At 44.0% G+C, this 14190-nt stretch overlaps 1 protein-coding gene across 11 annotated transcripts in view; it reads left to right on the forward strand.

The window, feature by feature from the left end:
* The window catches only part of ATE1 (arginyltransferase 1), a 225862-nt gene that overhangs the window by 105486 nt on the left and 106186 nt on the right, over positions 1 to 14190 (forward strand). For all 11 annotated transcript variants that reach the window (XM_029080585.2, XM_029080593.2, XM_029080594.2 and 8 more), the window contains one exon: positions 4678 to 4777. In XM_029080585.2, coding sequence (XP_028936418.1) covers positions 4678 to 4777 — 100 coding nt within the window. The remainder of the gene's footprint in view (positions 1 to 4677; positions 4778 to 14190) is intronic.

The following is a 14190-nucleotide window of genomic DNA, read 5'->3' on the forward strand; positions in this document are numbered from 1 at the left end:
ATGATTATATTACTTATTAAGCACACTGTGTGTAGAGCGTGGGGTAGATACGATAGGATCAAGTAGGATACAGACCTGTTCCATGATACTCATGTCTAGGGGAAGAAAGGTAAGCATTTAATCCCCATATTGCAAATGAGGGAATTAATGCATAGGGAAGTTAAAAATGACTTGCCCCACATCTGCTGGTGCTCTTTCCACTAGGCCACGCTAGGCAGAGTCCCTGTCCCCCATTGGGCTCACAGTCTTAATCCCCATTTTACAGATGAGGTAACTGAGGAACAGAGAAGTCAAGTGACTTACCCAAGGTCACACAGCAAACAAGTAGCGGGGCTGAGATTAGAACCCACTCTTACCACTAAGCCATGCTGCATCTGGCTTTAAGACGGGAATAACTCTGAGCATTTGCTTTAGTGCGTGGGTATGCCTCAATCCTTGGAAAAAAAAAGGTCCATAGTCCATCGTGACAGCATTTGGGCATTTGAATAAAGTCAACTTGAATATTTACAGAGTGTCCTCAGGAGGGTGGATGAGCAGCTTTTCATCTGACAAAAATCAAACCAGTGCTGCTATACTGTCCTGCAACCTTGTGAAACGAGGGAGAAAAACTAAAGCTTTTATACAGCATAATGCGGGAAACTGGGTAGGTGACATGGGGACAACTTTGATTGACTGACAGCCCAAACCAACAGGCACCAGGACACTCATATGACAGAGAGCTGTCCCGGGGCAGGTTTGATGGGCACGGAAGGTGCAGAGGCCAGTCAGGATGAGACTGGGAGACCTCCAGCTCTGTCTCACACAGTTCCCATGGAGCAGGGGCACGGTGAGGGGCAGGGCAGAGGTCAGGTAGCGTGGGAGGGAGGGGTTGGGCGGGTGAGCAGCCTCAGTCACACCACGGTCACTTAAAGACATGTTCACCCATATACCTGGGGTACATTTCTCTTCATTGTCTCTTTCCTCGTTTTCTGAACCTCTCAGAGCTACTCCTTTTTTGATTCCTCAGTTCTCTTGTGAGTTAGCTCCTCACCTCATACTTCCTCCCGATCAGGCTCATGCACTGGATGCTGTTCCTTGATGAGCAGTTTTAGAATAGGCGATGATTGATTCTTCTTCAAGAACCTACCGTGATGATTGTGTGCAAACCCCTCCTGTATTCAGGGCAAAGATTATTGCGGGGTCTCAAAGGACTTAAGCCTCAGATCTGGGTTTACAGGGGCCTCAGATGACTCCCCAAATCACTGTCTCCTTGGGGCATTGTGAAGATGTGTTCTTAAAACTGGCTCCACAAGGCAGTCTACATGATTGGCTCTTAGAGGGGATGCTGCCTTTTAAATTGTGGGAATGCGACAGGAGAGAGAGCTTCCTAATCTACCTCATTTACCCCAGTGCTTAGAACAGTGCTTGGCACACAGTAAGCGCTTAACAAATGCCATCTCTTTTTTTTTTAAGAAAAGTCAGGATAAATACAGTGGATGTATGTACAGAAGTGCTGGGGAAGCTGGAAAGTACTAGATTTGGCTGAAAGGATGATATAGTCGTGTCCGTTCCCCCCACCCTTTGCTTCTGGAGCTTCATCTCTGGAAGGATCTTGTTGATTCCTTGGTTGGGAGAGGTCAGTAAGATGTTAGTGCATAGAAAGGGGAAAGGTATGTTTGATGTTTAAACTGAAGAGGTGTTTACTCATGTATGGGCCACCCCTCCTGGACGGTGGGCTGTGACTGACTGGGGGGAAGAAGACTGACTCCTCATGATCCCTCTTTTTTCCCTACCCCCAGCCCTACGCCCTGGTGTCTTCACTTTCCTAAGAATAAGCCACAGGGTGGAGAGGGGAGAGGGAGAGGGGAGGAGAGCCGAGTCAGGAAACCCCACTCGGTCTTGGTGTGGGACCGACTGACGACTCCTGCTTTCTCCTCCCTCCTAGCCCATGCTAACAAGGTTCCCCTCATTCTCCTGCCAGCCTGTTGGCATCCTGGCTGGTGGTGTGCTCCGGATGTCGTGGCGCAGTGGAAAGAGCACGGGCTTTGGAGTCAGGGCTCATGAGTTCGAATCCCAGCTCTGCCACCTGTCAGCTGTGTGACTGTGGGCAAGTCACTTAACTTCTCTGTGCCTCAGTTCCCTCATCTGTAAAATGGGGATTAAGACTGTGAGCCCCACGTGGGACAACCTGCTTCCCCTGTGTCTACCCCAGCGCTTAGAACAGTGCTCGGCACATAGTAAGCGCTTAACAAATACCAACATTATTATTATTATTATTATGTCACCAAGGGTCATGTGAGGAGGACCCTCCCCCTACCATTCTACTATCTAGCCCAGAGCCCAGACTTCTCTTAATCCAGCCCGGTTGATATAAATGCTAAGTCCCATGGGCCGTATTCATTCGTTCATTCAATTGAATGAACTTTGAGAGCTTACTGTGTGCCGAGCACTGAACTGAGGTTTTGGGAAGTACAATACAGCAATAGAGAGAAACAATCCCTGCCCACAGTTGGCTTACAGTCCGGTGGGGCGGGGGGGGGGGGGGGAATGGACACGACCTTGCAGCCAAATCTAGTACTTTTCAGCTTCCCCAGCACTTCTGTACATATGTCCGTTGGATTTGTCCTGTTGTTTCTTCAGAAAAAAAATGGATGGCATTTGTTAAGTCCTTACTATGCGCCAAGCACTGTTCTAAGTGCTTGGGTAATCAGGTTGTCCCATATGGGGCTCACAGTCTTAATATCCATTTTCCAAGTGAGGTTTCAGGCACAGAGAAGTGAAGTGACTTGCCCAAACCCACACAGCTGACACGGGGTGGAGCTGCGATTAGAACCCATGACCTCTGACTCCCAAGCCCGTGCTCTTGCCACTAAGCCACGCTTCTTCTCTAGTAGTAACTATTTTGATGTTTGTGTCCTCCATTAGACTGTAAACTCCTCGTGGGCAGGGAACATGTCACTCCATTATCCCGTGCTTTTCAAGCTCCTAGTACAGTACATTACACCAAGTAAGTGCTCAATTAAATGGTATTACTATTACTGTTAATTTCCATATACTTAGCTCATGCCCATTAATGATATGCAATTCTGTAGAGGTAATGAATTGGCCTCTATTTGTACTGATATGTCTAGCATTTTATTTGGCTTCAATCTACTAAAACTCATCAACTCACCTTATTGCATGGAACTTTTCTAAGTGTTTTGGATGGTTTCTCCTGTATTCAAACTGCATAATTTCAATGAAATAATTTGGGGGGGGGGATCATTCATTCAGCTGTATTTATTGAGCACTTACTGTGTGCAGAGTGCCCTTGGGAGAGTATGGTTTAAACAAATGCATTTCCTGTCCACAGCAAGCTTACAGTTTAGAGGGGAAAGAGAGACATCAAGACAAATAAATAAATTACAGATAATATACAGAAGTGTTGTGGGGCTGGGAACTGGGAAAAACAAAGGGAGCAAGTCAGGGCATCTCAGAAAGGAATGGGAGAAGAGGAAAGGAGGAGCTTAGTCAGGGAAGGCCTCTTAGAGGAGATGCACCCTCAATCATTTTTTTGGGTGCTACGTGGTAGTAATTGAAAGCATGAGAGTGGCTTGTGTGTGGTAGGAGGAGGAGATAGGTCAGATCATGGCAGTGCCCAAGTGGAGTGTCTTCTTTAAAATGTGCCCGCTCAGATGTCCTAAGAGGAGGAAGGTTAGAAATGCCTATCTCTCGTGGTGTTGGAGGGTGGGTGGGAGAAGGTAAATGTGTTGCTGGGTAGGGATTGTCTCTTTCTGTTGCCGAATTGTACTTTCCAAGTGCTTAGAACAGTGCTCTGCACACAGTAAGCGCTCAGTAAATGCAATTGAATGAATAACTGAGTAAACGTGGTATTCTCTATGTACTCTGTGCTATTTGGTTTAGTTGTCTGATGAATGTCTACAGTAAATTCTTAATGGTATCGCCCAGCACACTCCAATTCATTTTTGGAATTAAACTTTTACAGACCAATGACATACATATCAACAAAAAAACTTTTCTGTATTCTTTGCCTTCAGTGAAATCAGTTTAGTATTAAACTTTCCCACATCACCCACCCACTCTCCTGGCAGCTAGGGTAAAGTCGCTTGCCAATTTTCAACCGGATGCAAATTAAAACTTTTTCAAACATAGGCATTGTAGTGGAAATACTGACGGTCTTCATACACAAGTGCTGCCTAAAGCCAATAAACTAAAAAGAGAAATTTATTTTGCAGTGGTCTGATGTTTTTCTCTTCTGTTGGGAGATTTGAAAGAACAGAATGCAGCAGCTCGATAAGGCAGTTGCATTCATGTAAATGTAAATTGTCAGCCTATTTACCTGAATCAAAAACTTCTTGATGAAGAGAAATACTGATACGTGACTGCACTATTTTTAGATTATGATAGCACGTTCAGCATGAATATTAACAGGAACCATTTAAAATATTCCCCTTAATCATATACTGTTTGGATTTCTGATCAGCCTCATGGCACAGCAAAGTGCAGAATGAAGTTTATATGCATTTTCTCATTTTTAGGCATCTAAAACAATTGTGAGTTGTTCTCATCCACTTCTTTCAAGAGCTTGGACCCTTCTGTAGGCTGAAATTTTAGTTCATTAATTGTGTCCTATTTGTATGTTTGAAGATCTTAACTAAAATATCCAGTTTCTTTTCTTTTTTTTTTTTTTTTGTGCAGGGAGATTGCTTTTACTAGGCAGCTGCATGAAAAAGCACCTCAACTCTGCCATTATTACATGGGTTTCTACATTCATTCATGTCCCAAGATGAGATATAAGGTAAAGTTACTTTTATTTACTATATTACATATCCTCTGTAGCCTCATGTGGTTGCATTTAATGCTTTAATTAATTGAATTAGAAGTAAGTTCCTCAAGGACACGAGCTACTTCCCAGGGCCAGGTGCGTAGCTCAACCTGCAGTGGTTCCTCAATAAATAGTCATCATTATCAATCATGGCTTGTTTTAGCCAGACACTCTACTAGGTGAAATGGAAAATGACAAAGGAAGAAAGAAGACTTGGTCCCTGCCGTCGTTGAGTGCGAAATTAACTGGAGGTAATTAGTACTCGATCATAGTAGAGAAGCTCAAAGATCCATATTTCTTGGACTCCAAGTTTGTATTTTTTACAGATTCCAATAATACTGTTTTATGGATTGTGCTATTGGAGCAACTCTCACTGTCCTAACTTCAGGGAAGTACAAAGTAGAAAAGAGACATGTCACACACTTTAATAGGGGCGATAGACATACAGATATTTACAAACAGAATAAACAAAATTGAATGTACAGTTGAGTACATATGTAAATGCAGAAGTGCAGAGGACCGAGTACGAAAGCACAGTTGGTGACGTGGGTTTGTACCATTTCGGATGCTGGGAAGTAAATGATGAAGGTAGAGCAGTGTTTAGAACAGTGTCTGGCACATGATCAGCATTTAACAAATACCAATATGAAACAAGTAAGAAGGTTTGTTGGAGAGGTGAAATTTAGAGCAGGCTCTGAATACAGTCAGGGCTTTGTAATGTTGGATGTGGGTAGGGAAGGAGTTGCACCCTGGGGCACAAAGGTAGGAGTGGGGAGAGCAAGGAACAGTCAGCAGGCTGGCTTGAGAGGAATGGAGAGAGTAATGTGGAGAGGAGCGGGTGAAGGGAGCAGATGTGGAAGGGAGGGTGAGTTGGTTTGAGAGTCTTGAAGTAAATTGAGGAGTTCTTTTTCGTGATATGGAGTGACACAAGAGAATTTTGAGGAGTGAGGAGACATGTGCCAAACGATGCTTTAAGAAGATGATCCACGCAGCAGCCTGCAGTATAGATTGGACTGGGGAGAGACTGGTGTGCAGAGACCAATGCGAAGGCTGATATGAGTCCCCAGAGGCCCAGCGACTGGGTCTAATTCCCACCTGTGTAATAATGACTTACTTCCCCATTGCATAATACTGAGCTCTAGCACAGGCCAGTGCTTGAAAATAATGAAAAACACTGTGGTCTGGTGGACAGAGAACGGGCATGGGCCTGGGAATCAGAGGACCCAGCTCTGCCACGGACCTGCCTAGAGACCTTGGACAAGTCACTTAACTTCTGTGCCTCAGTTCCCTCACCTATGAAAAGGGGATTCAATTCTCCCTCCTACTTTGACTGGTAGCCCCATATGGGACCTGTTTATTTTGCCTCTACCCCAGCGCTCATTACAGTGCTTGACCCAGCATAAACACTTTATCTTGGCAGTGGTAGCTGTTTGGTTGGAGAGGAAGGTGGACATAGGATGGGCAGGATTAGGCAGTAGGGGGAATGTGAGAATTGAAAGCAGGCCAAGTCCAGAAGATACTGAAGTTTTCGGCTTTTCGGACAGAGAGGATGATGATGATGGATCAGTGGGAGAGGGGAAAACGAGTAATTCTCTTAGGTGCAGTCTTTGGTCCACAGAAGGGGAAGGAAGAGCCTGACAGCGGAGGAGCCTCAAAGTATAAAAACAGGGCCTTGACCACCAAGGTGTTGCCAACAAAGGGGAAATAAAACTTATGCAACTACTATATTGGATTGTTTTCCTCTCCGACACTTGCAATAACGGGTGTTTGGAGGAGCAGTTTGAGATAAATGGGGGCCCTTTTTTGACACCCACCCTCTCCTTATGGACATTCCTGTTATTTGACTTAACCTTTGTCTGTAATAATGCGCCAGATCTTATTGTCTCCTAGATTCATCTTCTTGAGCCTCTTATCAACCCTAAGCTGCCTCTTGAGTAACCTATTAAGGATCCCTAAACCTTGAGGGTCTCTGGATGGGCAAGAGCAGGAGGTTGGACCTTGGATTTGAGATCATAGTAACAGTATTATTTATTTAGGACTTACTGTTTGCAGAACATAGACTAAGCATGGGAGAGCGTAGTCTAGTGGGAATTAGATAACGATCCCTGTTCTTCACTGGAGACTCTATGAATTTGTAGATTTGTGCATTTTCAGCTCTCTCTTGGATAACTTAGTTTGACTACCCAAATCTCATCTTAGAAGTACTTTTCTCCTGGAATTATTAAGAAAAGAATAATTTTCAGAAGTTCTGTGTGGTTGACTCTAGACTGGAAGCTTGTTGTGGGCAGGGAATGAGGCAACCAACTCTGTTAGGGTGTACTCTCCCAAGTGCCAAGGAAGCACTCAATAAATATGACGAATGATCTACTACTATAAGCTTTTCCCTCAAAAACTAGTTCGTGCAGTTGACAAATTCCATCTTTAAGTGCAGGAACAATTCTAGGTAGCAACTGCCTCAGTAGATGTTAAGTAGATGAGCTGCATCCCAATTTCCCTTGTTGGGTACTGTTAATTTTTGATTCAGCAAATCTAGGAATATTGGCGATAATGTCTGAGTTCTTGGGATTCCATGAGCTTAGTGTCCTACCTCAGTTATTATTGTTATAGCTCTCATCGTCTTTGCTAGTTTTCAGGACTCACCTTTAGGTGGTGAACGTGTGGGGTTTTCTGGGGATTTGCAGTGCTCTTTAGTACTTTAGAAGCAGCCGCAGTAATATTTATTGAGTTGCTCCTTAGCATCGTGTTCCGTACTAGACACTCTGGAAGTCCAGAATAAAGAAGTGATGTTCTCCCTCTCCACAAGGTGCTTACCCTCTAATGTGGGGAGATAAACTTAAAATATTTACAAGAATAGCCACAAGTAAGTCATTAAATGCCTACTTGAAGAGACATAAATAGTGGAGGCCTGAATCTGGCTTTAAATACATTTATAAGTGCCCAAGGTGGCTGATGGGTTTAAATGGCATAGGGCTATGGCATCAGCAGGTGTGTCTCAATATTTTGGTAGTTTTTCTTTTCCTTAATTGAGGTATTGATAGGTAACACATTTTGCATTTGATTTTTGCCCTTTATTTCCTTGGAATTGCCTTGAATTCTAAATCGTCTCTCTCATCCCACCCAGCTTGGTAAAAACCCACTGATTTAGTTCACATTCTCTCTATTTTGACATAATATTTGGTCAGAGCCAAAGATTCACTGCCAAAGCCTCTTCCCATTCCAAACCCTCCTGGGCTGAGTAGGAAAATAACCGTTTTACTTCTCTGAAATGGAGCGAATTAAGTGTCATATCGGCTCTGCTGTGGTTCAGAGCTGCACAGAGCTCCACATGGCCCACAATGATCCGGTCCTGCCAGAGTTACGGAACAAGCCCGAGTATGCGTCACAGAAGACAATCCTTTTTTTCTGCCAAGTTAATTTGATATATTCTCATCTGCCGAACCAGCCAGTTCACTTCGAGGGAGGCAAATCTGAAAAGCGCATAATTGTCCCTCACTTATTTGGTCATTGTTCAGAACATTATGTCAGTGTTTGAGTTTATGACTTTTAATTGGGGCAGTTGAGGATTCAGAGGGGAGTTCAGGTGACTCATAGTCACCACAGATGAATCTGAAATTGCCTTTCTCACTTCTGTTCAAATCGGAATATTGCCCATCTCCAGGGCGGGCATTGGCCAGCTTGTTTGGCACCCTGGGATATTGAGTTTTTAACACACCAGTCTCTGCTACCAGTTCCAGGGTTTACAGCTGCCTCTGGCCGTACAAGTAAGCATTCTCATGTGGCCTTTTTGTGTTGGTTTTTCTGGGTCCTCGTTGCCCTACCATGTTTGATTTCGCTCCCGTTCCCCAGTGCCGTGCATCACAGTATGTCCTAGTGGATTGAGCACGGGTCTGGGAGTCAGAAGGACCTGGGTTCTAATCCTGGCCCTGTCACTTCTCTGCTGTGTGACCTTGGGCAAGTCACTTCACTTCTTTGTGCCTCAGTTACCTCATCTATAAAATGGGGATTAAGACTGTGAGCCCCACGTGGGACAGGAACTGTGTCCAACCTGATCAGTTTGTGTCTACCCCAGTGCTAGAACAGTGGTTGATACATAATAAGTGCTTCACAAATACCATTATTATTATTACCAAGGTACCATGGGGCAGCGGGCTATCGGAACTAGGAGCAATACCTTAGAAGCTGAAAGTGGCATGATCTGCCGCAGAAACTAGGAGTCTCAAGAGAAAGGGCTGCTTCTCTCTCTGCCCCATCCCTGAAAGGCTGTTTCTCTACATCTGTCCCATTTCCAACCCTAAAGACTCCTTGAATCAGTACAGGAGGGAGAAATTCTTGCCAGCGATCACTCTGAAACAACTAAACCAAAGAGTTTGAAGGATAATTAAGGGTATACTGCATTAGAAATGATTTCTTTTCCAATAACTCCTTGTTGATTTACTCCAATTTGAATAAGACATTGTTTAGAAATTATTCAAGGCTTTTCCCGAGGAAAAAATTGGGTGACACTTTAATAATTTGCTTTATGGCAAAGTGATTTTTTTTCTCAGTGCCATCATTTTTTCTTACACTTAGTCCCAAGTTTGAAAAGTCCTATGTAAACATTGGCAATAACCAGACCTATGTGAAACACAACTCTAATAATTTTTTGAAGGCTAACCCAGAGAATATGTTGCCATTAAATCCCCTTCAGTTCATCAGGAATACATGATTTGTATTCCCTCATGAATGTTTTCAGTGAATAGTAAACCAGATCTAAATAATCTATCTATTTATGAAGTAATGATATTTTAATGATAAATACATTCAACACATGCTACTTTTGAATGTAATGTTGGTTTTTGGAGCAGGCATAATATTATTATGGGCTCTCAAATGGAAAAAAAATCAGGCTGCTATAGTGTTAAGAAAAGATCTACAAACATATCCATTGATTCCTATAACTCTTGACTTTCCAATCAGAATAATAGAGGTAAGTTTTCCGGACTGGAATTTGACATAGACCCCTAAGAGTGGCTAAAACAGAGAGGCCCTTTCATCCTCCACCACATAAATGCATGTTAAAATAGCAGTTAAGGCACCCAATTATATTTCTGATCAACTGGGAAAGAAGTATTTTAAAAAAGCAGAAGTAATAGGGTTTTAATTATAACTGACCTGTTGAAAATGTTTCATTATTATTTCTCAAAGGAAAATTGTCAAAAAGGGTTTCAAATAACTCCTTGTTCCCTTTGTCAGTTGTTCCAAGTGTGAGAGGCCAGGTCACAGTCCTAAGACCAGATTTTGATCAAATTTTCGTGGAGTGAGTCATAATGTGATGGATTGCAAACTACCCTACGTATGGTAATCATAATCATTATTATGTGTCAGTCACTGTGCTGAACTTTGGGGTAGAAACAAGTTAATCAGGTTGGATGCAGATCCTGACCCATGTGGGGTTCACAGTCTAAGTAGGAGCATTGAATGCCCATTTTACAGATGAAGTTAAGTGACTTGCCCAAAGTCACACAGTAGGTAACTTGCAGAGTCAGTAAGCTCTTTGAGGGCAGAGAATGTGTCTTTTAGACTGTTATATTGTACTCTCCCACCCACTTCATGCAGAGCTCTAAACACAGAAGATACTCAATAGTACTATTGATTGATAAGAACACAGGTCATCTGGCTCTCAGGCCTCTGCGCTTTCCATAGGCCACACTGCTCTTTTATATCTATATAGATATTTATAAATACATTTATATATATTTATATATTTATAAATATTTATATTTATATCTATATCTATGTAGATATAGATATATAAATATATATATGGAATTTCATTCAATAGTATTTATTGAGTGCTTACTATGTGCAGAGCACTGTTGTTAAGCTCTCACTACGTACAAGGAACTGTACTTAGCGCTGCGGTGGATACAAGATAATCCGCCTTGTCCCCCATAGAGCTCATAGTCTTAATCCTCATTTTATAGCTGAGGTAAACTGAAGCCCAGAGAAATGAAGTGACTTGCCCAAGGTCACACAACAGACAAGTGGCAGAAATGGGATTAGAACCCAGTTCCTCCGACTCCCAGGCCCATACTCTTTTCATTAGGCCACTCTGCTCCTCTTATCCTCCCCTTTACTCTTGCGACACACTCTGCCATTGGCCTCAGCACCGTGTGGCTGCTGCCGTTACCAGTTAATATTGCTAAGCATCTACTCTGCACTCTCTGGGGTGCGTAGAAGGAATGTGTATTGTCCGGCTGGGTGGCAGAGAAGAGGGAAGGAGAATCACTCTTCTCCAGGACAGATTACTAAAAGAGGGTCCGATCTGGGGCTAGGGAATGAGCCCATGGGAAGATCCTGTCACTAACTTGGCCTTGGTCACCGGGAGTTGACCGCCTTAAACCTACTGACAGGTGGTAGACACAGCACCTTTTGACTTTTGTCTTTTGGCTTCTTGGGCTCAGGGGTCTGCGTCGGCAGAATGACCGTGTATTTTGGAGTCCTCCCCGCCACCCGAGAAGCCTAGAACAGGACTCTTGAGGGGCTCATTTTGGTTGGGGTGGCAGAAGAAATCCTCAGTGGGGAGCAGGGGGCTTCCCAGACTCTGTTATGTGGTGACCTGCTGCTTCCATCGCTGACTGAGCCTTCCAGTCTGATAATAATAATGATGATGATGATGATGAGAACGAAAGTGGTAGGAATGGTGATTGTTTAGGATTTACTATGTGCCAAACACAATACTCAGTCCTCGGATAGATGTGGGATAATGAGATCTATTGATGGGAATGTTTCATGTGGCTGGAAATAAATCAGTCCAAAGGATTTATTGTGCATTTCCTGCAAGCAAAGCATTATAGTAAGGCCTTAAATGATAGCATTTAAGCTGTATACTGTTGTCATTGTCCATCTCAGCACTGTCAATAAATCACAGGGAATCGGGTTCCCTGTGTAAAGCTAATGAGCTTTTCCATAGAGCCTCCCTTCCCACTCCAAAATGAGGCTGCCAGGGATGGTGAGATTGCATGCGTGCGGGCGAGTGTCCTTGAGAAAAGACTTCTTCCATGCTGTGGCCACGAAGAATGGTAGGGGGCTGTTTCTATCTCTTTGCCACTAAGCGTGTGCACTGAATTCTTAAGTAGGGCTGTTCACATACCAAGGAGGCAGTCGGTTCAATGGCACCACTCTGCTCCCCTCAGCAAGAGACTAGTGTGGGTTTGTTTATGTTTCCTAAGACTTTAGGTTTGTGAGGAGGGGGAGGAGAGAAAAACAAGGAAGGTACTTGAGAGATTTTTTTTCTAGTAGTATTAGTAAGTTGTACTAAACTATCCTTTCTCTCTCTCTCTCTCTTTTGCTCTTGCTCTCTCTCCCCCTCTGTCTCCTCTTCCCTTCTCCCGGCCTCCTCCCTCCCCCCATTGTGGCCAACACGCATTGGATGAAGTGGACACTTTCACCTGGAAGCAGCACATCTCTGAATGTCCTCCTTAGCAGCCCTACGGTACCCTTCTCCCATTTAGATTCCGTGGGCTAGTGAAACACTCATGATATTTGTATAGACTGTACACTGAGAATGCCCGATTGATACCTATCCGTGTACAACAGGAATATGAGCACGGTTGGTAGTGTAGGAGAGGGGACAAGAGAACACAAAGAAAGGAAAATGGGAAATTGATCAATAGAAAAAAAGGTCTGGGATCCTACAGTAGTAGTAATAATAATTAGCGTACTGATTAAGTGCATACTGTGTGCCAAGCATTGTTTTAAGCACTGGGGTAGATGCAAGTTAATCAAGTTGGATGTGGGGCTCACACTCTTACCCCCATTTTACAGATGAGGTTAACCTGCCAGCACCTCAAACTCAGCATATCCAAAAATGAACATATTTTCTCTACAAACTTCCCCTCCTCCTACCCTGCCTATCTCAGTGTATAGCACTTCATCCTCCCTGATCTATAAGCGTACAACTTTTGACATTCACTGTTTTTCAGCTTCAGTCCTGCGGATTCTTCCTCCAAGACCTTTCCGAGGTGCGCCTTTCCCTGTCCACTCAAATAGCCACCACTCTACTTCACTCTTTGACCCAGCAGGGACGTGACTGGCAGGGTCGAGAAAGCATCAGTAGGGCAATCACATCAGAATTGTAATCACTTCCTTCAAGCAGGTTTTTGGTCTTGAATTCTTGGGAAACAACATGGCGTAGTGGGTAGAGCACGGGCCTGGGAGTCAGAAGGTCATGGGTTCTAATCCCGGCTTCACCACTTGTCTGCTGTGAGACCTCGGGCAAGTCACTTCACTTCTCTGGGCCTCAGTTCCCTCATCTGTAAAATGGGGATTGCGACTGTGAGTCCCACGTGGGCAGGGACTGTGTCCAACCCCATTTGCTTGTATCCACCCCAGTGCTCACTACAGTGCCTAGCACATAATAAGCACTTAACAAATACCACAATTATTATAATGATTAGGATGGACCAAGGCTCATCCATCTTTCCAAAGGAGACTTCATGTTAGTGCAAACATTTGTCAGATCTCCCTGCCTCGAGCCTCTCCTAATAATAATAATAATAATGTTGGTATTTGTTAAGCGCTTACTATGTGCCGAGCACTGTTCTAAGCGCTGGGGTAGACATAGGGGAATCAGGTTGTCCCACGTGGGGCTCACAGTCTTAATCCCCATTACAGATGAGGGAACTGAGGCACAGAGAAGTTAAGTGACTTGCCCACAGTCACACAGCCGACAAGTGGCAGAGCTGGGATTCGAACTCATGAGCCCTGACTCCAAAGCCCGTGCTCTTTCCACTGAGCCACGCTGCTTCCTATCTTCAATCCATAGCTCCATGCTACTCCTTCGATAGTCTTTCTGAATTGCTGCTCAGCACACCTCTCTCCACTCCTCAAAAAACCTCCGATCACTCCCTGTCTTCCTCTGCATCAAAGCCCCAAGCACACTGGGCTCTCCATCTGCTTTCTTCATCTAACAATAATAATAATAATAGCAATAATAATAATAATAATACTTTTGGTCATTGTTGAGCACCTACTATGTGCCAGGCACTGTTCTAAGCATCGGAGTAGATACAAAATAATGTGGGGACAAATCCCTTTCCCACATAGTACTCACAGTCTTAATCCCCCTTTTACAGATGAGGGAACTGAGGCCCAGAGAAGGTAAATGGCTTGCCCAAGGCCACCCCGCAGAGATGTGGCAGAGTTGGGATTAGAACCCATGACCTTCTGACTCCCAGGCCTGTGCTCTAGCTACCAGACCATGCTTCTTCTCATCTTTTCACCCACTACTCCCCAGGCTTCGCTCCTTCTAAGTTCACCTTCTAACTATAGCCCTGATTCTTCTGCCTCCAATTCCTTTGCTCGGACCATTTCCTTGGATTCCCTCGCCTCAAAAAAAAATGAAA

Source organism: Ornithorhynchus anatinus, chromosome 16 (assembly GCF_004115215.2).
Source record: "Ornithorhynchus anatinus isolate Pmale09 chromosome 16, mOrnAna1.pri.v4, whole genome shotgun sequence".
Classification (NCBI taxonomy): domain Eukaryota; kingdom Metazoa; phylum Chordata; class Mammalia; order Monotremata; family Ornithorhynchidae; genus Ornithorhynchus; species Ornithorhynchus anatinus.